The 25,083-nt window shown below is 32.7% G+C and overlaps 1 protein-coding gene and 1 pseudogene across 1 annotated transcript in view; both read right to left on the bottom strand.

Moving 5' to 3' along the window:
- The window catches only part of LOC126745280 (serine/arginine repetitive matrix protein 1), a 233,240-nt gene that overhangs the window by 179,096 nt on the left and 29,061 nt on the right, over window positions 1-25,083 (bottom strand). Inside the window, exon 2 of the mRNA XM_050453046.1 lies at window positions 13,200-13,309. Coding sequence (XP_050309003.1) covers window positions 13,200-13,289 — 90 coding nt within the window. The 5' untranslated portion in view covers window positions 13,290-13,309. The remainder of the gene's footprint in view (window positions 1-13,199; window positions 13,310-25,083) is intronic.
- LOC126745281 (uncharacterized) lies at window positions 6,976-9,278 on the bottom strand (annotated as a pseudogene).

The raw sequence follows: 25,083 nt of genomic DNA, 5'->3' as shown, positions 1-25,083 counted from the left end.
AAAATGAAAGCACTAGATATAACTAAATTTAAATAAAAAACAAGGATAAACTAAATTTAAATAAAATCATGAGCAAATCTATAATTTGGTCTCTTAATAATTAATTATATTAGAAATTAAAAAACTTTCCTTTGGGCAACACGTTTAGCCTTCTAGCAAACGAACACAATAGTACTTAAAAGGAATTATAGTTTCAAAATCAAAGACAATAAAAGTGGAAGGTAATGAAATTGGGCTCTTAATAAGGCACGTAGTTGTTTAATTATGTACCTACCTTAGCCTTTAATTGTTTTATTGCGATACGGTTTCCTTGAATTCAGTAATGAAGTCATACACAGTTTTCTCTACTATGTGAAAATCAAATTGAAAAATCATTCTACACAAAAGGATATCTACTATGAAATTGATTATAAATTATTTAGGATGCAACATAAAATGTTATAACAGGAACTGCAATATACGAAAAAGAATACAATTCGATTTTATTTACCGAGATTTAATTACCGTTAGTAAAAACGTATTTTAAAATTCACTATTGACATTAAAATTTATGTTAATTATGCAGCCTTGTAATAAGGCTATAGTCGAAGTTGTGAGAGCATGTGTTATATGTCTAAACCTATTGGCTTTCTAATTTTAAAAAAAATTATAAAATTTGTTTTTTTAACAAACTAAAAACATATTTTTTATCATACTCATTGACTCTGATTTATATTTACTAAATTATTGATTGGATTTTTGAGGGCAAGAACTACTGGTTTTAGATAATAGATAATATTTACTTTATTCAAGATACTTGCTTTGACTTTACTTAATATTGAAACGAAGGTACGGGCGTACGGTAATCAGTAATGGGCTAGTACCAGTAGTAAGTCTTCATCGAGGAAACATTTATTTATATTGTTAGTTGACGTGTTTGTTGACTTGCTTGTTTGAAAAAACGACAGATGCACATCGCTTAGGACGTCAGACGTAAATCGCCCGAAATTATCGATAAAATTCATGATGTCATATTAGGTAACCGAAAAATACTGCACGAAATAGAGGTTACATATGATTACATATGATGAGTTTCAAACGATATCGTCCTTTCAATTTTGCATGAAAAATTGATACCCGGGTTGGGTTGCGTTAATTCTCAGCTGAGGCCAACTAAGAAAAAACACAGCCCAAGTAACAATTTAGGTTTTAAAAAGGTTATACATAAGTCCTAGAACCTATTTAAGAAAAATTATTGATTATGCCATTAAGCACAAACAACGTTATTTATTAGCCCGCATAACCTCCTGTAGTAAAAACAGGCCCAGCCTTAAAGGGGCTGTCGTTGCCAATAGGCCCTGGCCAATTTGAAACCAGATCGCATATCACAGAACCTATATAGCTAATAGAAATAACCTTTATCAAACCCGAAGATGCCTAAAAGTAACATGTGTAGAACCTGAAAGCTTTTACGCCTACCTGTTTACAACCCTTTAGCAAAGTCCTTTTAGACTTTTAGGTGGTTATATAGTTTGGCCTGTTCGCCGGCTTTTGGCATTTCAGATACATATTGAAGTATTAAAATTTTGCCATTTAGTTTTAAATATGGTATTTCAGAGACACCAAAGTATAAAAATCTGACCTTTTAGTTTTAAATATGATACAGCCAGGGTAAAAATAAGACAACGCCAAAATAAAAAGCAATGGCGATATTTTCAGTAAGTATGACTTTATTTTAGAAAAAAAAATATTATACTGGAATAGATGACCGATTTTCATTGCGCACACTAGTTTCTTGAGAAAGTTGGGTGTAATTTAACTGTAAAACACGCGCGCCTTTGATATCTTACAAATTAAACATTATTCAGTGCCAATAAAAAAATAAAAAATAATTATATTTTTATTTCTGAAATGCTTTAGTGATAATATGTACTTAAATGCTCCAGTGTCTTTATATATTATCTAAATTGTTTACATATTACATTATTTTTGCCTGTATTTGAATAGCTTATAAAAATGGAAGAATTACATTTTTTCTTCAAAATGGACGCCTAGCAGGGTATGCTTTTAAGCTGCTATAATAACTTAAGTAAGTATCAAAAGCTATGTCGTAGGACAAAAGGCTTAAAAAAATGCCAGTGGGTTTTAAAAAAAGCTAAAACAGGGCTAACTAGCATCTTCCAGGACTTATAGGCCACTTTTAATAACCAATTAGCTGGCGAAGTCTGGGCGAATTTCAATAAATGGCTTTTAGGCATTTAGTAGGATCTATTGGCATTATTTATATTGTCAATATTTTATTTGTCATATTTACCTGACCAGTTGTAATTAGTTGGAAATTTCGCTTCACTTTTCTTTTAAAATTACCACTTCTTACAATTTTGTGCCAAGACATCCCTGTATTCTAAGAATAAATGACATAGGATTTAATAGTCGCGACCGTCCGCAAACTGTTTTTTTTTTTTGTGACTAGTTGGTTAAACTTTATCCCATAGAGTTATCTTATTATCCATATGACTTTTAGCAAGTCCTTTAGGTCCTAAAGAATGCTATATTTTCCGGAATAGGCCGTATAAAGTACCAAATAGTTAGGCAATTGATTCAAGACCATATGGTTCTGAATAGCTAATTTTAATGCTAAAATCGTTCTATATTGGAATATTGATTGCCAAATTAATGCTGAAATATAACTTCTCCAAAACCTTATTATCTCAAAACCATCAAGGGCATCAAACCCTCGTTTATGGCCATAACAACGTTATTGTTGACACTTGACTAGAACTAATTAGATTTTTAATTTACCTAAGGTTCCTAGTTCCTATTAGCACAAAATTTAACCTAAATAGTTCCATCAAGCAAGTCAATGACTATTGCAGAACCTCGGTGCGGCTAAAAGGCAACTTTAAAAACCAACTGCTTGAGAAAATGTTACTTGGGAGCCGAGTGGTTTCTTCTAAGGCTCGTTTGGAACGCATCTAGCCCCTTGGAAATGCACGCGAATAACCCTGGAGGCAATTAAAAGCAATTTGGAATGCAAGGACTACTTGGACATAGGTCTATTCCTGGTTTAACCCAACTCAACTGACGTTTTTAAGTGTACAATCCTCAAATTATCTCTGCAATGTTTAATAAGTCAAATCAAGATTATTGGTCGGAATTTAGTAGCTTCATAATTTTTCTAAATATTTACAGGGTGTTCATTTAAAAACTTCCCACCACGGATTTATCGAAAACCACTGTTTAAAAAAAAACGCGGAAATACCTCAAAGGGTTTGTCAAGGGGGATAACTTTCTAAGCTAAAATTACTTCACCCCCTTTCACGAGTAATGTTCGGTTCGAGTAATAGCTTGTATAAAAGGTCGTACGAAGTCTTTTATTTTGACGTTTCATTTTTTTAAATCGGTCGATTTGTTTTCGAGAAAATTAGAAAAATCTTTTTTCAGAAAAATGGATAGGGCGAAACGGGCCTATAGAATGGCTTGCTAGATCTCCTGATATAACGCCGTTAGACTTTTTTCTACGGGGTCATTTGAAATCTATTGTTTTTCCCCCCAACCTGAAAGTTTGGATGAACTTCGTCAACGCATCATTGACAGCTGCCATGATATCCCACATGTTTTTGAAAATGTCCGTCAGGAATTTGAACATCCCCTATATCATCGTTTGGCCAAAAACGGGCAACATTTTGTACACTTATTGAAATAAAAACTGATATTTTAATGTTTTTGTTTTCTATCTGAACAAATTAAGATAAACAAAGATTTTTCTAATGTTCTCGAAAACGAATCGACCGATTTAAATAAATCAAACGTCAAAATAAAAGACTTCGTACGACTTTTTAAACAAGCTATTACTCGATACCCCTTGCCATTTAAATTTTTAAGGGGATGACTCTGGGGGGCAGAGGGTGAAAGGGGGTGAAGAAATTTTAGGTCAGAAAGTTGTCCCCCTTGACAAACCTTTTGACGTATTTCCGCGTTTTTTTAAACCGTGGTTTTCGATAAATCCGTGGTGGGAAGTTTTCAAATGATCACCCTGTATGTTGATGCTTTTCAGGTTTTTTTTTGAGTGTTTGATATTTTTTTAATATTTAGGACGTAAGGCATTATGAAGTTTGTTACTGCTAAACAGTTTCTCTTAAGAGCTTCATTATACCTTTGTCCTATATTTTAAAGCTAAAACTTGTGTACACTTGTAAATAATGTGAACAATGAACAGATGTTCACTGAACAGATTGTTCGTTATTATTCGCGCTGGTAAATAAGACAATAAATGGAACTTATCCCTATGTTAATATCAATCTGTCTCACCAAGAATATGCATGACTGGCTACAATTGGAAAATTAATAGAACTACCAGATCTGGTGCAAAGATTAAAAAAAATATATATATAAATATGAATACATAGAAATAATATTATTAATAAAATCATACAAATTGCCCAAAGATAGACAAAAATCCTAACCAGTCAGACGAATTATGGAATAGTATCAATCATCTTCTAAAAATCATTTCTGTTTACGAAATGATTGAGAGATCCTAAAAAGGATCTCTCAATCATTTGGAGATGTCACTAGGTTTTAGTTGTTACGTAAACCTCTAATGTAAATTTGGTAAGTCGTCTTAATTTTAACTTTTATGCTTTAGTCTCCGTTTATTTGTGTTTTTGTTTGGGTGGTTTCTTAACTTGTATAATAACTATTGCTTTCACCATTTTGTACCAATTGTATCTTTTTCAGCCTTGAAAAAGACGTAAATAAACGTCGAAACGTCGGCTAATTTCAAATCTTGAGGTTTGATTTCTGTCCTTAACCCGCTATACTTCACTTCTACATCTATTGGAGGGACGTTAATTTTTGTACCATGAAGCTCTATTTTATATTATTTCAAACTGGTTTATTATATATTAGGGTAAATTAAATAATAATGTGGAACAGAATTGCAGGTAGGGTGAGGCAATGACATTATAAAGAATTAGTGTTGTGTGCATTGATAGATTTCTTCCTATGCGTGCTATAAATCCAATTTTCAACTTAAAAACTTCCTCATGATGTAATTAGCATTCGCATGAAAGTTTAGGCTCGCGTCCAAAATAGTCCCTAAGTATTTTATTTCCTTTTCAAAAATAATTTTTTCTTCATCTAGAATAATGTCCATAGCGTCAATGTCTACCCGGCTTAATCTTGATTTTCTGTTAAACACACAGAATTTTGATTTAATGGTATTTAAACCTACTTTATTGTCGTAGAGCCAGCCAAGCCAATTTATATTAGTTCATTAAGATTTTGACCAGCTGTGTAAATCATGGTATCATTTGCAAATAATACGATTTTACATTTTTGAATACTTTTAATATCATTAATATATAGTGTAAACAATAATGGAGCTAACACTGTGCCTTACGGTACACCAAACAGAACATCAAGAACACCAGACAGACAACTACCATATTTAACACGTTGGACTTTGTTTCATAAATAAGATTTAAACCAGTTTAAGACTGTACCCTTAATTCCTAATATTTTTAATTTTTGAATTAAAATATTCCTATCAATAGTCTCGAAAGCTCTTTTAAAATCTAAAAATACGGCTAAAACATAGTTATTACTGTCAATGGCTCTGAGAAAATTATCACAAATATCGACAACTACAGATTCACACGGATTAAATTATTTATTTTGCTGATGAGTCGGCTTTTATTTATAAAAGCAATACATATTTAAAAGAGCGATTTAAAAGAAAAGTCACCATCACACTTAACGAGAGTATTTCAATTCTTTGACACAAAAATACTTTTAATTATACGATGGACACTACCAACATTACTCATACCATTTGAGTAAAATCTGATTACTAATTTAATTACCTTGATAACGGTAGTAGATATAACTACCGAAACGTTGGTTCAAATTAGGTATTTTTAAAAAAAGTAGGTCTTCTTGTTGTTTTTTATCGTTTTTTAATTGTAATATTCATAACAAAGTTAGGTAGGATATTGAAAAGAAGAAACGAGCTCAGAGATTAATAGATTGAACCTCAGCTCCTAGGTATATAAAAAATCTATTATACCTCAAGTAAATTATTGTATTTAAAACTTATTGAACTTAAATTAAAGTGAGTATATCGAACGGTATCGTTACAGATTTAAGTTCATATTTCTTTTAAATACGTGAATAAGTCTATTTTCTTCTTCTTTTCAATTGTTGAGCGTGTGAGATAAAAATTTCTAAATTGATTTTTGCTATAAGTGACGTAATACTCAATATAATAAGTAACTCATCATACCATTTGGTTGCTACACAGATTCTTTCTCTGATTTTTTTAAATTAGATTTTAATATTCACGATAACACAGTATATATAAAATTAATCAATAAAATTAGACAATTGGGTATAATATTGGATACAAAATGTCATTTTAGCAAAAACAAAGAACCTACCCTAAAACTTAAATCTTCGTTACCTAATAAAATAAAACACAGACTAAATAATAAATTGATGTTAATAACTATTAAAAGCTGTAAAAACTAAAAGTAAAAAAAGAAATAAGGAATTTCTTATATTCAATTTTAACATGATTCTGGATTATGACCGATTTCTTTTGTATTGTAAGATATTGTGTTTTTTATTTGAAGCGTATAAAAGCGAAACCAGGCATTTGACATATAAGCCATTTTGAGTAAAACGAGAAAAACCTGCCAAAATCATAATTTTTACCTAATTAACTTCCGGTTTTGAATAAAATATTTGAAATTTTGATATCACTTATAAAAATATAGCTGATCAGTAAAAAGATATCTTAATAAAATATTGGATATGTCTGGTTTTGCACCTTAGACCAGCAAACATCTCTTTTTGTATCTTATTTTTTATAACTGTTGTGATTATTTTCTTAATGAGACTAGAGAATAAAATTTAAAAAAAAAGTTTCTTTATTATTATAAAATTTATAATAAAAAAAAATTCTATGGTGTCAAAAAATAGTAAGCCTTTGCAATAATACCAACACGAACTTTAAAGGTAATGCTTTTATTATACAAAATAACAAAAATTAAATTCTTAAATCTTCATCCTCATCAGAGATAATCTCCCCTTCAGGGTCCTCTAGATGATCTACATCATGAGGGTTTTCAAAATCAAATGCCTGTTTAAAAAAATAAAGGTGTTCGTCAGTCGCCCAATCTTCCGCATAGAAATAAAGCAGATATGCTTTTGATTTTATCAGGTTTGAAGCTTGTGCCTACCCTTAATTATTGCAAATTAATTTGAGAGATTTTCTTTCCCCTTTTACAAAGGCTCTTGGCATCAGAAATATTACTTTTATAAACTGGTTCACCTTTCACCAAAACTAACCCATTACTGTTTTTTAAAAATATTAGTCTTTTCGATGGTTGAAACCGAAAATGCCAGTTTGCAGGAGTTTTAACCACTTTTTGTACTTCAGTCTTCCAGTCAAAAACTGAGTAATCATCTCCCATCTTTAACACTGTGGAATATTCTTTTATAATATTGATGTAGGTTTCTGGATCAATAATAGTGGAACATTTTTTCACCTTTCTTTCAATTTGAGCAAATACTCGGTCAGGGGGGAGAAAAGAATGACCAACAATGGAAAATATAAGTTCTACACATTTCACATTGGGGGGAGAACAGCATTGCAGCCAGTATTAAATCATCCCAACCATTGTGGTATTCTTATTTTGCCCCCCACAACCATCGGCTACTAAACGTACATGCTCGATCTCTTGATTAAAACTGAAATGCTTAAGAGTGTTAAAAACGGCGGAAACTATCTCACTGGAGCTTCTTTGACGATCGTTCTCTGTCCATATGAATGATTTTACTATTGAGGGTTAAGACTGGACTTTGAATGTCCACTTACTACAGTAAAATTATAGAGGTTTATCTGCATACTAAAATAACAAGCTTGGTCTGGAATTTTCGGCAGCGGTACATTTTTTTGCCAGTCAAACGAAAATATTGCAATTCTGGGATTTGTATCTCTTAGCAAGTCATAAAATGCTTTGCTGCATAGTTTGTGTACCCGCTGTTCTGTTATTGCCTTTACCTTTTCGTGTGGATCGGTGATTTGTTTTATTTTCTCCGAAAATTGTAGACATTTGGAACAAACATCAACTTTTGGTGATCCAAAGCCAATGTTGTACTTTCGTACAAAAATATGTCTGAAAAAACACTGTTTGACTTTTAACTGTTCGTGCACTTTTGAATTATACATCTTCCACAATTTCACTATGTTCAGTTCACAAGGTAAGTATCTTCTAATAACTGTTTTATTTCTCGCGTAATGAGTCTCACAACAAGTTATGGATTTAATAAAATGCTGTACGGCCTGTTTTTTATGGGCTGATTTGTTTGAAACACGGTCTCCTCCCCTTCTTTCAACTGGCAAAACACCTGTCTCGTGATATTGTTTCAGTATTCTTTCAATTCGATTTTTACCAACACCCAGTATAGCCACAAATGTCTTTTTACAAACAGAAATTTGTCCTTTTGGAGTGATAATTTTGAACTGCACATTGACTGTCTTTGGTTTGTTTCGAACATTTTCTTTAATTTTGGTACCAGGTCTTTTTGGTTTATTTGTTACGCAGTGTTTTAATATAAACAGATCTTGATATGATTTGGATGCCTAATGATAAAACTTTTCATTAAATTTTCTTATTTCGGTCATAGTAAGCGACAAACTTTGAAGCTTTTTTGTTTTATGACCACACGTGGGAAATGCAGAAAGGCGCTTTCGTGAATATCTAAAAACGAAAATTGTCGCTATAGAATGCACTAATAAAAAATTCTTAAGTAAACATACCTTTCTATTTTGGCTTTTTCTCTTTTCCATTTCTACTTATTAATCAGTCTTTTTCGACCCTTGCCTGCTGGACTAGGCTCAATAGTAATGTCACTATCCATGTCATCATGTACATTTTTTACTAAATAATTTTTTTTCGCTTGAAAAATCTTATAAAATTATTTTATTATACTCTTTGTCGTACCACGTTTTACCTCAAACTGATTAATTTAGAAAAATAATGGCACCTCGCTGCTTGCAGCTTCACGTGACTAGACAAAGTCACGCTTTGATTGGCTAAAAAGCAAATGTCTGCTTTTGCATCTAATGCTAGATTTAAATCATGAATAGGCTTTAAAATGTTTTCTTATGCACCTGATGGTGACAAAATCATATTGTCAACAACTTTTCCATATATCCATCTTTAACTATTTTTTTTTGGAAAATGTCAAATGTCTGGTTTTGCTTTTATACGCTTCATATTTTAAGTGGTTTTTTTACCACTAACAAGATGATTTTTTTTTTACAATTAGTTCTTTATCTGTTGTTCTTTGTATTATCACTTTTTTATTATAAGTTTCTGACCATTTTATAAGATAAATAAACCTAATAATATTAAATTGTTTTCTAAAGACGTATTGACCCACCCTAGTATAATATCATAAATTATCGTTAAAAATATACAAACATTTATTTTTGTAGTTTATATTGTTGTTAATAGTAACTCTACCTTTTATCTATCTTTTTGTTATATATATTTTTCATGTATATATCAATATGAGCATACATATAATGCACATCTAGTTAATTTCTTGGTTTTAATATAGACAAATAAGAATCCAGATTTATTCAAATTTGACTTCGCTTTGACACATTTTTAAATAAATTTAAATCATTTCACTAATATTTCTTTTTAGGTACTGCTTTTCTTTTTCTATGTTGGTAACAGTCTGAAGATCATATTATTTATACCCCGCAGAGAAATTACGCTGTGCTAGTGCTGTTTTTTTATTAATATTTATCGCTCTACAACCATATTTGTGTTGGTACAATCGAATCTTTAAATATTGCTTAGTTAAAAAACAGGGAATTTTATTGACCAAATTTAAGTTCAAACTTGGAGGCGATGCATCTTTGATTTTAAAAAATAGTGTACTAATAATAAACGACTTTTTATTAAACTCGGCGAAGGGCAGCCAAAGCTGTTTGCTTAACCGAGCATGCAGAAATCAGCAATACAAGATATTAAAAATTACATGGTATAAACCGTCCTAATTAGTAACAATACTTATGATAATGAGAAATTTACAAAATTCAATCCAAATATATTTAAAAGTTCACAACCCTGGTATAGAACTATATTTACTCAAACCCTTTTATGTTTTTCTTAAAACTTGACAAACTACAATTTTGAGGTTTATTATGCAACAAACTGTTATATACTTTTGAAGCAAGAAACAAAAAGCTATGTCGAAACATAGCTGTGCGATGCTTTGGTATATTTAAAAGGGTATTTTGATGTGTGATACGATCATGAGTGGAGAATCTAAAAGTTAAACGATCTCTAAGATACTCAGGCTCTCCACTAGAGATGACTCTATCAAGAAAGCATGCGAAGTGTACCGTCTCTCGATCCTGCATATTTAACCACTTCAGTGCAGGTAACTTGTATCTGACGTGATCACGGGCCCTTAAATTGTAAATAAAACGTATACATGAATTCTGCAAGCGTTGTAATCTTTTTTTTGATGTTACATCCAGGGCTGGGCCATACACAAAATTACAATAAACAGTATGAGAGAGAACCAATGTTTCGCATAAAACCTTTCTCAACTGCAGTTCGAGTATATCTTTACTTTTGTACAGATTCCGCAATGACATACGACCTTTGAAGAACCCTTGCCAATTGGCTGCGAAATCGTAACTTAGAATCAATTATGATGCCGAGATTTTTACATTCTCTCACAATCGGGATTGGAGTTTGGGATATATGAATAGCCAAATTATTCGTTGCCCACGCATGATCAGGACCAATGTATATTACGACTGAATATTCAGCTACTGACTCTAAACCCTCATTCAATCGAAGAACAGCTCCGTCCGCATTTGTTTTAGAAAACCTGGTATATATTTGGGTGCCATCCGCGTATCGTTGAATTATACAATTATTGACAATAGAATCCACGTCACACGTATAAATAACAAACAACAAGGGTCCCAAAATCGATCCCTGTGGCACGCCTTTAGTCAAAGACCTCAAAGATGATTTCCCATCCTCAAAACGCACTGACTGAGTTCTGACTAATAGGCAGCTCTCAAAAAAACGAATGGGCAAAAGAGAAAATCCCAAAAAACTCAACTTAGCGCACAGAAGCTTGTGATCTATCGTGTCAAAAGCCTTGCTGTAATCAAGCAGAACCAGTGCTGTAGTATTACCCTTATCAGCTGCTTCATATATGTCGTCTAGGACGCGCAATAAAATAGATGTTGTACTATAGCCTTTACGAAAGCCTGATTGATTAGGGCTAAGGAGAGAGTAGCGCTTTAGATAAGTAATCACTTGGGCGTAAATTAGTTTTTCCAGGATCTTAGAGCACACACATAACAAACTTATAGGTCGTAAGTCAGGAAACGTTACTAGTTTATTATTTTAGAGCAAAGGAAGAACCACAGATGATTTCCACAGATCAGGGAATTGGCCACACAGAAGGCATTCATTAAAAAGATGTGTAAGAAAAGGGACTATAACCGGGCAGCAAAGTTTAATCATTTGGATCGTTATACTATCCGACCTACAGGCATTTGATTTAATAGTAAAAATTGCATTTAATACATCAATTTCTAAACACCTGTGTAAACTGAAAACTGCTTGTTGGATGTATCTGTTTATATTTATTTATACCAACGTCAGTGATATCTATCGCTAAAGCATCAACTGATTCTATAAAAAAATTGCTTATATCTTCGGGATTCCTTAAATGATTTGGTATTGTTATATTGTGTTTTTGTTTACCATAAATATTAAGATTATCTATAGCTTTCCATGTATCTTTACTACTATAATTTCGCGCTACAAATTGTAAATAGGCCTTTTTCTCTTTTCGAACAGCATTTGTAAAATAGTTCCTGATTTCTTTATAAGCTTGCCAATCCTCTAGTTTTTTTGTTCGCTTATATTTAGATAATGTTTTATGTCGCTCCCTTTTCATAATTTTTAATACATCCGTAAACCATGGTGCCTTTGGTTTTGTCACACATACCTTTTGAATAGGTGCGTGGCAATTAAATAACGCCAATATTTTATCTGTCATAAACTGTGCTTTTTCATTTATACAAGCAAGATCAAAAATCTGTCCCCAGCCAGTGTTTATCAAGTCAGAGTTAAACGCCTCAAAATCAAAATATTTAAAACTCCTAAATACAACAAATTTAGGCTTCCTGCTAGGTATTCTACATAAGAGTTCACACGATATAAGCTGGTGGTCTGTTGGTAATGCATATCATGATGTTTGATGTCACCGTCAATCATATTAACATTAGACAGAATAAAATAATCCAGCAAAGTACAATTAGGTCAATTAGTTTTAGAGAGTCGCGTTGGATCTTTTACGACTTGCGAGAGAGAAAAGGAATTACAAAAGATATCAAGAGTACTAGTACAAGCCAAAAAATCGACGTTCATATCACCCATACACACTAACTCATCACACAGAGGAATAACTGCAGCAATAGTCCGTTCAAATGCCGTGATCCCATCTAATAAATTAGTCTTAGGCGGATGGTAAAAATTACCAATAGCAACATTTATCCCTCCCACTCGACCATCACCCAAAATTGCTCAAAGCTTTCTACAGGTACAGATACAGTATCAATTGGTACCGCTGAAAGATCGTCTCTTATGTATATGCCTACTCCTCGAGATCTGCGATCCTTCCTATAAAATTTAAAAAACTTAGTAATGATAATGTTGATTTTTTTCCCTTATATTTCTTTGTAATGCTTGAGACAATGATTGGATATAGTATAAAAATTTAAAATATTTAATCGCATCTATCACTTTGTGGTATAGCGTTAATATTATAATTATCAATGACTCGATTAACTTAGCTTTCTAGAATAATTATAATTTTTTTTAATGCCTTTAATTCAATTGAAATTGTTTTTAAGGTAGTTTGGACTACTTAATTTATAAAATCGATTCAGAGGGTTTTTAAGGGTAACTATGTTATAGGACGTTGTGTGCGCCGAGAGGTAATTAATAACTCTGAAAAATGTTTTTTCAGTCACCTTTCCAGCACGTTACAGCCTAAACAAATACATACCTACATTACATTCTCGTCGATTGCCAAATTTTCCAAGTTTTGAAAATAATCAACTTATTCTAAATTTAATTTTTTCAAAATGTTCTACTTACAAGTTCTAATCCCGGAGAAGGCTCTGCATCGTAATGTTTGACGGTTGTTAAGCGATGATTGTTTGGCATTAAACTTGCCACTTCTGTCATTTTGCTTAAATGATCTTAGCCTGAAAAAGAGAAAAAAATTAATATTAATAGGCATATCATGGCGAGTTAGCCAGTTCGCGCCTCCGCCAATATATCAATAAAAACCGTTTCGCCTCCAGCAAATACACAATTTGACCTATAAATCAACATAATTCAACTTTATATCGCAGACCAAAGACTTGGAAAAAATATGTATTTCTCGTTAATGAAATAATTTGCCCACATGCTTGCCACACTAGTTCTAAATTGCTATCAAATTATAACTTCGATTATCCTACGCAGCACGAGACAAATAACAGCAACGAACAAATATTATTCAAATTAGTCAATTTGGGTGTTTAATGCATTATGCAAGATATGTTGAACACCTGTTGGGATATCATTATATGTATATACATGCTGGGTTAGGCATTATCATTTAAACTGATACGTGATAGGAAAGTGCTTAAATTATGAGAAGATTGTTTTGATCTTATATCGAATATTATAGGGTTTTGAAGAAACATTTGTCTCTGAGCTTTTGCGTCAAGCTCCCATTTTCCTAAAAAATACAAACACAGATATAATTTTAGGAAGACTAACTTTTAAAATATAATGTTAACAATGTTCTTTGCTTAGAAAGTAATTTACATTAAAATTATATGTTGCAGTATAGTATAATCTTACAAGATTTAATTAATTTTTCTAAGACTAGATGATTGATTTACAGCAAAGATGGCTACTAAAGCATAATAAATTATATTTAAGAACAGGCATATATCAAGTACCAGGTAAGGTCATGCAGGCTTATTCAATATTGCAGTCCACAGCAAACAAATAAAATTACGATTATGGTTGTAAAACCTGGCCATAATTGATTCAATTTGATGATGATAATTTATCAGTAATAACTTGAACTTGGTGAGTATAGCAAATTCATGTAAAAGTATGAAAATCTCAATATGACGTCAATTTTAAAAAATCTTAAAACAATGGAATTGTAAAAAATATGATAAATTATTGAGGAGTGACATTAATTTTAAGCTCTCAAAACGAGAGCAATAAAATTTATCAAACAACCTAATATAATATGAACAAAATTATTTGGACCTTAATAAATAGAAACAGAGAAAAGGCTTTTGATCATAAGACATATTAATGAATCATTAAGAGAGGCTTAATATTAGAGGAAATTCATTATTTCTTTTTTAGTTATATTTGTTAATAAATAAAATCAAACAACAGTAAAAAGATCTTCTTGAGGGTAAACATATGAAATTAAAAAGAAAGGTAATATATTCTGCGTATGATTTCTTTTTTAAAGATTAACATGGGAAAAGTTTAAATCAGATCAGCTGAAAATATTTTAAATTATCGCAAGAAATTGTTTCATAAAATATTATTGATAATTAACGATAAATCAAAAAAAAATATTTCATTGTTATTTATGCAATTAAGAAGACTCGTCAATATAATCTTATATAAAATTTCTACTATGGATTGGATAACTGCATTGGAAATATCCAGTTGGGACGGAAGTAATTCTAAAATTTTGAAACTAGAGGTTTTAACAGTTAGATGTTAGGCAGATGTATCTAGGGTAGGATCGCAAAACAACACGTACGCGTTTTCTAAGAGTACTCGGTCGTCATTTTTCCAGACTTATCCAACTCTTCCAGAAGTTTTTTTGTGTTTATTTGTCATTTTTTAGACTCCTAAGGTAAGGGACATGGGATTAATACTTTTTTTGGTTAAAAATTTTAATAATATCATAAATAATGATGTCTACACTCCATTCTTACCGGCATAAATCGAAGTTTTGCTCGTTGCCTAAATTTGTATTCAAAAGTAAAATTGTATTCAAAGATATCAACAGATGTCTTGAGTTCGAAGAGTACGCACCCAAAGAGTACGCATGCGAACTTTTAGGATTTATGCGATATAGGTTTTATTTTCTATAATTTTTGTTTTTTGATGGGTAAATACAAACGTAGGAGTAACAGAACGTAAAAATTTACCCAAGAAATGCTTGATGAGAGGAGAGATCGTATTTCAAAAGGAGAGAGTAAAAGATCAGTTGCTAGATGGTTTGAAGTAAATGAATGCACATTACGAAAAAGCGAAAAAGATTGCGAAAAGTAATAATAATTTTATGTTTCTTAACCGTTTTTTTATTTTTATTTTAGAGCACTGTTCTTTCTAGCCTGGGTAGGTTCAAACCCATATTTTCAAAAGATACAGAAAGGGAGTTAGCTGGCTATATTAAAGATTTGGATGCACTGTTTTATGGTCTGCGTATGAAAGACGTCAGGTTAATGGCGTTTAAATATTTTTTTTTATGGTAAACACAAGCACAAGAGGAAAGTCCTATGTCACTCTTGGAGTGGTGCTTGCGCGAAGATATTTGTGGTCATTTATCTTGAATCGCTGTAGGTTGTATGCGTCGGGAAATATGTGAGGTGGAAGCCCGTTCCATAAAGAAGATGTTCTCCAGATGAATGAGTCCCGATACAGCGACGTCCCTGGGGTAGGCAGGTGGACTCGATGTTAATGAGCCGCAACTGCTAGACGCGTCCTTCTTGCCGGAACAGCCCTGGGTGAAATCAGGCCTGCCAGCTCAGAGGAGCACTTACCGTGATAATAACGGTAGAATAAACACAGATCAGCCACCTTTCTCCTGTGCTCCAGACTATCCAGACGCTTTGTCAGTTCTGGTTTGTCGATAAGACGAATAGCTCTCTTCTGTATAGAATCCAGCAGGTTTAAACTATGCTTGGGTGCAGAGCTCCAGACATGCGAGCAATACTCGAGGGAAGGGTGTATTTGAGCCTTATAAAGAGTCAGCAGCTGTTCTGGTATATACAGTTTTTTCATTTTGAAAAGCACTCCGAGTTTTTTGGAAGCCGCCCTGGCGACCTCGGCAACGTGGTCATGCCAGGACACACTGTTGGTGACCTCGACTCCTAGAAGATGTAAAGATGATTTCATTGGCAATGTTTTCCCTGCCATAACCAGCTCCGGGCCACCAAGGTTAGTCTTCATCGTAAATACTGCAGCCTGCGTTTTTTTAGCGTTAAAATTGACCAAATTGTTATCGCCCCACTCCAAGATTGTTCTAATATCGTTGTTGGTTGAAGCTACTTGTTGCTGCCTAAGATTCTGAGAACTTTCGGCTGTCGTTGGTTTGGCGGACTTAAATGTGGAAATAAGTGTGCTATCGGCCGCAAAGCTGTAGATTGGATTGACAGTGGTTCCTAGCAAATCGTTGGTATATATCAAGAAAAGGTGACTCCAGCGTTAATGTTAAATTTGTCGGAGAGGTATCCATCGACGGCTACTTGGATTGTTCGTTGTTCAAAAAAAATTTTGATCCAATTCAATAATGAGTTTTGTATGCCGATTGAGGAGAGCTTGGTTAGTAGTCCCTCATGCCACACTCTGTCAAATGCCTTGGAAATGTCAAGAGCGACTGAGCGGGACTCGCCGTGCTTCTCCATGGCCTCCGTCCACAAGTGTGTGACGTAGGGCATAAGATCGCCGGTGGATCTAAGCTTTCGGAAGCCGTATTGATGATCGCTGATTAGTCCAGATGATTCCAGATATCTTAACAGTTGTTGGTTGACTGCTTTCTCCATAATCTTCGATATTACTGGAACTAGTGCAATCGGGCGGTAATTGGAGGGCATCGTCTTCTTACCCTTTTTGGGTACAGCTTGCACTCGAGCAGTTTTCCAGCTTGTTGGAAATTGGCCCTGCTTATACGATGCCGTGAACAGTCTACATAAGGGAGGAGTCAATTCGTCTGTACAACGTTTTAGTATTAGGACTGGAATTCCATCGGGTCCAGAAGCTTTGTTGGTGTCTACGCTTTTAAGAATTTTATTTATAATTCGTTGGGGAAACGAAATTTCTCCCATCGATGAATTCATCCTTGGCAAATATGGCGGTGTTTTGCCTTGCGAGTGTAGAGTAGAATTGGACGCGAAGAGTTTACCCAGTAAGTTGGCTTTTTCCCTTGCTGTTACCGTGATAGAATGATTATCTGCTGTTAGGGGTGGCAAGGCCGACTTAGCAAATCCTTGACTAACGGCTTTTGATACCGACCAGAAAGATCTTGTTCCATTTAGGCAGTTTAGCAGTTTGTTTTTGATCCTGTTGTTGTGACTCTCTTTGCATTCATCAATAATTTGCTTGCAGCTATTTCTGGAGGCAAAAAAATTCCTCCGATGGAAGGATGTTGACGCCATTTGCGATATGCTGCGTTTTTTGTGTTTACTGCCTTTTTGCAATTCAGGTTGAACCATTGCTTGATACATAGTGGTTATGTAATACATACATAGTAAACACAATTCCTCATAGGTTTAATACCGAAAATAAAATGGCGGGAAAAAATTGGGTGCAAGATTTTGCATTAGGCAATCATTTACAAAATTGCTATCTCAGTTGGAATTATTAAAAAATTATATCAATTTCATTATAAAGATATCCATCCCCATAGTAGTGGTACGCGCAACAAACTAACAAAACCAGCGTTAAAAATGAAGATTCAAAGGAAAGCACCGACTTTCATTAATTTTTTTTAACAGTTTCTTCTAGAACGAGGAATATTCCTCAAAGATTTTCTGAAAACATTCCCAAGATAAATGAAATACAAAAATCCTTTAAGTTTTTTCAAAAAGCCGATACGTTTGGACTCTACATTTTTCAAGTTAAGCTTTTTTAAGGACATTTGCGCAAAAAAATGCATAGAGGTATTTTTTTTATCAAAACGGCCCTTTTTTGACAGATTTACTGCACTGTGATTAAGAAAACTAAATTTAAATTTCTCACCATCCAAAATCGCCCTATTCCAAGTGAAAAAAAAATTCAATTAGGCAGTCACCATATTTTCAAATTAAATAAGTATATTGAGTATGATATAGAATAATCTGTACGTTCAGAAATCTATTTATAATCTATGACCCAGCCATTACGGATCACTCTGCGAAAAGTACTTACTTCAAACCCGAGGAACCATATAATTATATTAAAAAAGTAATTTTAATTTAGGAAAGCACTTATGAAGCTTTTGCGTTTAAATAATCATTTCTGAAAATATTTTTTTTTTTTTAAATTTAGTTGGTGGTTTAATAAACTAGTCTATTCAAAGAATTTATTATAATATCCACGCAGACATACTATTATTCGTGTTATAACTTTCTTTATATCACTAAATAGAATACCTAATAAGGATTAGCCAAATAAAGGCACGTTGTAATTTCATTAATTTAAAATAAAAATTAATATTTATTACAAGGTTCATAAAAAGACTTTCACGAATCTCCGTTTTAATGTTTTATAGACAGATAATAAATTTTAGGGTAAAATATTTTTAATCCAACAAACCAATTGACTGATTCGAATCGATTATTTATTTAAGCAAAGATAATTGCCGTAAAATCAGTCAACATGTGCATTCACTGGGTTAAGGCCAGCCCCAAGTAAAATTAATCAGTTTAAATTAACAAGCAATGTTTACTGTAAGAATGCAGAATTTTGATATCAAGAAGGTTATACTCGTAGACGGTGCCAATTTGAAAAGCTTTAATGCGGATATCTAGAAAAATCAAAGTGTTGGGAAAACGTGACTTGGAATAACTCGCATAGTTGGAGGAACTAAAACTATCATATTTTTGTCACGGGGTGGGTTACCTTCAACGTTTAAATTTAAATGACATCGCCTTCTTTGTCATACCTTTGCCCAAAAAATATTTCTTAACGACCTACATTACGGTAACTATAGTAATAAATCTATATTTCAATAACACTGTATTTTATTTGAAGTAATATTCAAAATTTATCTCATTTTGTTGTAAGCAAAAGCATAACAAAGATATGTTTTTTTAACAATGCATTGCCAATGATCTTTTTAGCAGAAGTAGGCAGATAATTCTGTTTTAAATACAAGAGATTTTAAGTAGCCCTAGAACAAAAGTCAGGCGTGTTAGATCCGGAGATCTCACCGGCCATTCTATTAAACCTCTTTGTCCAATCCACTGATTTAGAAAACAGTGATTAACAAATTGACAGTCAGGCAGAAAATTTTAGGATTAAGCTCCATTTTGCTGGAAATGTAATAAGTTTTCATCTAGATTCCTGTTGCTATCAATTGATGGACATATCCAACTGATTTGCCAGTTCTTCGACAAAATTACAATAAATGATGGTTTCTAACATTTCCTCATAAATATTGGCATTGAAGCTGTTATTAATAAACAATGCCCACAAAAAAGTGTTACCTAATATTGTTGCCCACATATTAATATTTTCCGAATAATGTGTGTGTGTGTCCTTTCCTAAAGTAAAGTGGACTTTTGTCATTCCAGCATCTGTAGTTATGTCTATTGATGAAACCATTAAAAAGATGTGCATTTGTCGCTAAAATTAATGTACTTCAATAACAAAGGAGTATTCCGTAACTTCTGTCATTGTTTTGAAAAATTTGGTTCTCCTCTCAAGGTATTTTTTAAAGACTTGGTTGTTATTCATAAAGAATATCCAGAGAACGGTATCACCTAACATTCCTGCTAAACATTTATTTTTTCCGGATATTGTGTGTTCTTTTTTGAAATAATACGGGTTTTCATCCCTGTAGCATCTGCAATTATCTTTGTTGATAAAAACATTAAAAAGCGTGCATTGGTTGCTAAAATAAATATTCTTTAACAATTAAAGAGCTATATAACAATATAACCAACATGATGTAATTTTGGAATCTGACCAATAGCTTCATGACTAATTTCTTATATCACTGAATCTAGAGACATGGCAAAATGACCTAACATTTCCACCTGAGGTGATATTTATCAAGTACTCTTCTTTGAACCTCTTTCCTATTTACCACTGATGTTGTTTCTTCAAATTTGAGAATCAATTTTCTGACATACGTATGATTTAATTTTTTTTTGGGATTTATTTCGTTAAATGCTTCAACAACTCTTAATACACAACAAAAACTTATAGAATACTTTTACCCAATCTGTAAACCATATCTGATTAAAAAATAGTATACAAAATGTTAATTTGGTTGAACTTTTCATTTTTTTTTTGATTTTACAAGGACACCACGGTAGTATTTGTACCTATTCACAAAATATATTGTTTACGGTTCCTTTATTATATCCTACAATACAACACAAGCCATAACACAATACACTTAAATATTTATAAACATTTTATCACGTTTTTGACATATTGCAATTTAATACAGTTCAGAGAAAACAATGGGCAGCTAATGAATTAAAAACATAATAATTTCATAAAAAATTAACTTCATTTGATGGGGTATGTTTTTTATTAGACCTGTACGAGATGGTAAAATATTTCTTAAGTAGATGAACACTACTTAATGAGACTTTCAATTTAAGGTATGACAATGGAGGGTGCAAAAATATGGTAGTTCTAGTTCTCATAAGCTTCTAAAAAATATTTCTTCCAGAATGCATTTTTGCAAATCTCTTATTTTGATAGATATTCGCATTCAAGCGTTTTAAATTAATGGCGTGTATAATAAGCGTGAGGAAGATATTCGATATTGAAAGAAATCGCCTATGGTTCTCAAAAAGATCCTTATTGTAATTAAAATAAAAATCAGAGGAAAGTTTAATTTTTAAGAAAAGTTTAAATATTAAAAAAAATATCATCAGACCTAAACTCTGCTAATGACCAACCACAAGACACACTCAGTGTATGTTTCATAATATTAATTACATACTATTTATTCGATTTCGGTCAATCATTTCGGTAAGTCATGTGGGTCGAATTCCATATAAAGGTATGCAAATACATAATGTTATAATTTATATTGATATCCAATTGACTATCTTGTTCTTAAAATAAATATTTTAACAGAATAATGATCCGAAACCTTCGTCCAAGATAATAAATGATCGGCATAGGTGAACTTAAATAGCCATCGCCAAATCTTGAATATCTTAGTCATATTTCTATCTTAGTGAACATTTAGGACATCACAGTATTCGAATGAATTCTGGTATGACAAATATCCCTTCACAAAGTTAGAAAAATTGACATCGAAGCTTAGGTATAGATATCAGATACCAGGCAGCGGCTTTATGTTTTCTGACTTCATTTTAAAAGACATCGAAAAGTAATAACATTTCTTCATAGCAAAACTTCTAAGGTACTACTACATGATGGACTTGGGATTTAATATGACCTGACTAAAAAATACAGCCTGTATCTGTTTCCGTATCTATTATGCATTCAAAAATGTATAGATGTATAATATCACAGATTTAACTAGTTAGCAAGTTGCGTTAGCTAGTTAAATCTGTGATAATATATATGCTTAAAATGAAAAACGTGCTTTTCCTATTTTTTTAATTTATTTTAACACATTGAGCGCCAAAGCAAACACCGGTGTCTGTTCACGATTTTACCTGGCAGGCCACTGCAGTCACAGGTGTCTGTTTTACAATCTGTCCAAATGTGCCAAGCAGGCGCACGTTTCCTTTATACATATAGTGCTGTATTGTGTCTGTTCTGGCCAGCCAGAATATATATCTGTATGTGGGCATACTGAGAAAGATATATGGGACTTTCTAGATAGTGGGTCTGCTTTTGTGTCTGCTGTGGCCCGCTAGTTATATTTAAGTTTTTTATTTTTAATACAGGGCCATAGCAGACACCAATACGGGAATATGTTTTTGCCGATTTACAAATGGTCAAATAATATAAACCTATTTTTAGATATTATCTTTTTTACATATAAAAAAGAAAACAAGTGTACAGCAAAATAACTTTTATTTGGAACTAAAACTAATTTTTATTATATAAACGAGTATTAAAGGTAATATGTGTAATACACAAAGAAACGTAAGGTAATGTTAGGTAAGTAATTTAGGTAATGTTATGTGCTACATTGAAACAGTCTAAGCAGTAACGAGGTTTATTGTCGCAGTCCTTACAATACCTTGTAACTTTACGAATTTTACTTCTAGGAATTAATCCTTCAGATTTTTTCTTGTAACAACCTTTGCAATATTTTCGGCCCTCTCTAGCGCTTCCTAGCATTTTTTTAAAGGAATGAGATTTCATTCTATTGAGGTGTGAAGTTGATGTTTTTGCATCATTTTCGACTTCTACTAGCAGTGACTTTATAATACACTCTCTGAATTTAGTTATTGACATTGCATTTTCCGTGACATTTTGATAACAAATTATTCTTGACACAGCAATTGTAAACGCTCATTTACAATTGCTGTGTCAAGAATAATTTCGATGACCACTTTTTTATACCATTTAATGGTTTTTCGTAAGGCAGATCCATAGCTAGAAAATTGGTCTGATATATCGATAGGGGTTTTTCCTAAGTTATAATCAATCACCATTTTTGGTTTCAGCACCTCTTTACCTTTTCTCATAACACCAACCATTTCATCCGTATGTTCAATTGATAGCATTAACACGTCTCTTTTATCTTTCCACTTCAAAATTGTTATACCATCATCATTTTCTTCTGCTAACATTTCACCCTTCTTCAGTTTCTTTTCGATTACTTTCTGAGGATTCCCTTTCCTATTCTTTCTTAACGTCCCTAGTAAATGAGTATTTTTCTCCAGCAACGTATTTGCTAAATCTAAGCTGGTATAGAAGTTGTCTGTTACAACTGTTCGTCCTTGATTTAGCAATTTTTCAGTGAGGTGCATTACCACTTTCGTAGGTACAGACGTTCGTCCATCGGCCTCTTTTCCGGAATATACCTTCAAGTTCCATGTATACCCAGCATTACAGCAGAGCTTAAAAGCTTTCATTCCATATTTATGGGCTTTTTGTGGCATATATTGTCGTAAAATCACTCTACCCCTAAATGGTATCAAGCTTTCATCGACACAGACCGTTTCAGACGGCATAACAGCAGCTTGGCTATTTTCAATAAAAGTATTAATCAGAGGTTGAATCTTGCTAAGTCTACTTGTATTATTTTCGGGTTCTTCATTGTCTGAAAAATGTTACATAGTCAGTAATAGTTCGAATCGATTTCTTGGCATAGTAGATGAACAAACTTTGTTGTAATAGAAATTTTCAGTGCTCCAGTAATTTCTCATAGATGGCATTTTTACTATACCCATATAACCTAATAGACCAAACAGCTTTTTTATTTCCTCCTTAGTAGTGGGAACCCAGGAGTGTTTTCGTGAATGTTTAGACGTGTCAGATGATTCTTTTGTAAAGCACTGTGTTGCATAAAGATTGGTCTCATCCGCAGTTTTAGACTATGTTTTATTATCAATAAAAACAGAATAAAGGTCAAATGGTGAACCATCGGCAAGCAGTGCATTAAGAGCTTCGTTAATATTTCCCTTTCCAGTAAACACGAAAGATTTCTGATGGCCTTGTACTTGCCCAAATGGTTCATGACTTTCCCCAGGCTCAGTTTCCACTAAATTGTCGTTCTTACAGTTTTGGTTTTCTGCTACTTCGACATCACTGTCCGAGTCACGGTCACTATTTTTACTACTATCTGAATATTTATTCTGATGCAAGGGAGAGTACTCCATATATCCTGGATCGGAACTAGATTCTTCTTCCGATGATGGTTTGTAGAGCAGATCTCTAGAATTGTCGTCGGAATCATGAAATGGATCTGAAAATTATAATATTCAATAAAAAATATTCAATTTAATAGAACTGTTTAAACTGTCCTGTGTTTTTTAAAATTATAATTAATTAATAGGCGGAGAATAAGATATAGAACAGATTTAAATAACAGTGATCTATAATATAGATGCGGGTTGCTACATACCAACATACTATATTGATATGTAGCAATCCGCATCGCATTTGTATACGTAGCTTAAGTATTAAGTGTGTTTCTAAATTAGCGGTAGACGTTATGACTAAAAACAAAGAGAGAAGAATTATGACGTAATCGTGTATGATGTAATAATGTAGAACGACTAAGCAGTTTTTTGTTTTTCCAAATTTAATCTTTTTGTATCATTTATTTCACTAATAAAGTCTTCTAAGTACTAAAGGCCTCTCACTGAGACTTCTGTGGACCTCAACATCAACACTATACAAACAATAAAACTCCAGGAGTAAAAAAATAACTCCGAACAAACATTAATTTTTTTACTAAAAAGGGCTTATTATAAATTGAAATTCAGCAAACCATTCTTACAAAATTCATAACTTATTAATTAAAATAAATAATTATTACTTTGCTCTAACTTACCCTCGCTACTTTCGCTTTCAAATTCATCGTCCATCATTTTTTGTTTCTTGATGGCTAATTTTAGTATTTCTGCAGTTCTCTTGCTCATGTTTTGCTTTACTACACAAATACTTAAACAAAATACACATCAAAACGCTTAATTAAAAATAAAGCAAACAACACTGGCATCGAGCTAAATAAAACTGAAGCAAATAATACCGCATAACTGATAATGTGTGGCGCACCGTAGGCATAAACGCACAAGTTTCAGCATGTCTGATTGCAAAATTATGTCTGCTAAGGCCCAGGGATATGAAATATGTTGTGTCTGCATTAGCTGTATTCGATTCAACGCCGGTTTTGGTTCTGGTTGACAGCTATTTGACGCTATTAACAGAATATTTGACGTATTTGGTTACAAATAATGGCGTCAACGCATAACCAATACCAAACCACCCGAATGCAATGGTTCTCCTATTTTTTTTTTATTGGTTATGGTTCTTGCTATATTTGTGTTACGTTTCAAATATACATATTGGCATGGGCTAATATTAAAACTTTACTTTTAACTTTAATGCTTCCGGACAATGTGGCTGA

This window comes from Anthonomus grandis, chromosome 15 (assembly GCF_022605725.1).
Source record: "Anthonomus grandis grandis chromosome 15, icAntGran1.3, whole genome shotgun sequence".
NCBI lineage: Eukaryota > Metazoa > Arthropoda > Insecta > Coleoptera > Curculionidae > Anthonomus > Anthonomus grandis.
The sequence above is the reverse complement of the archived record's forward strand: the minus strand, read 5'-3'. Positions and strand labels throughout refer to the sequence as shown.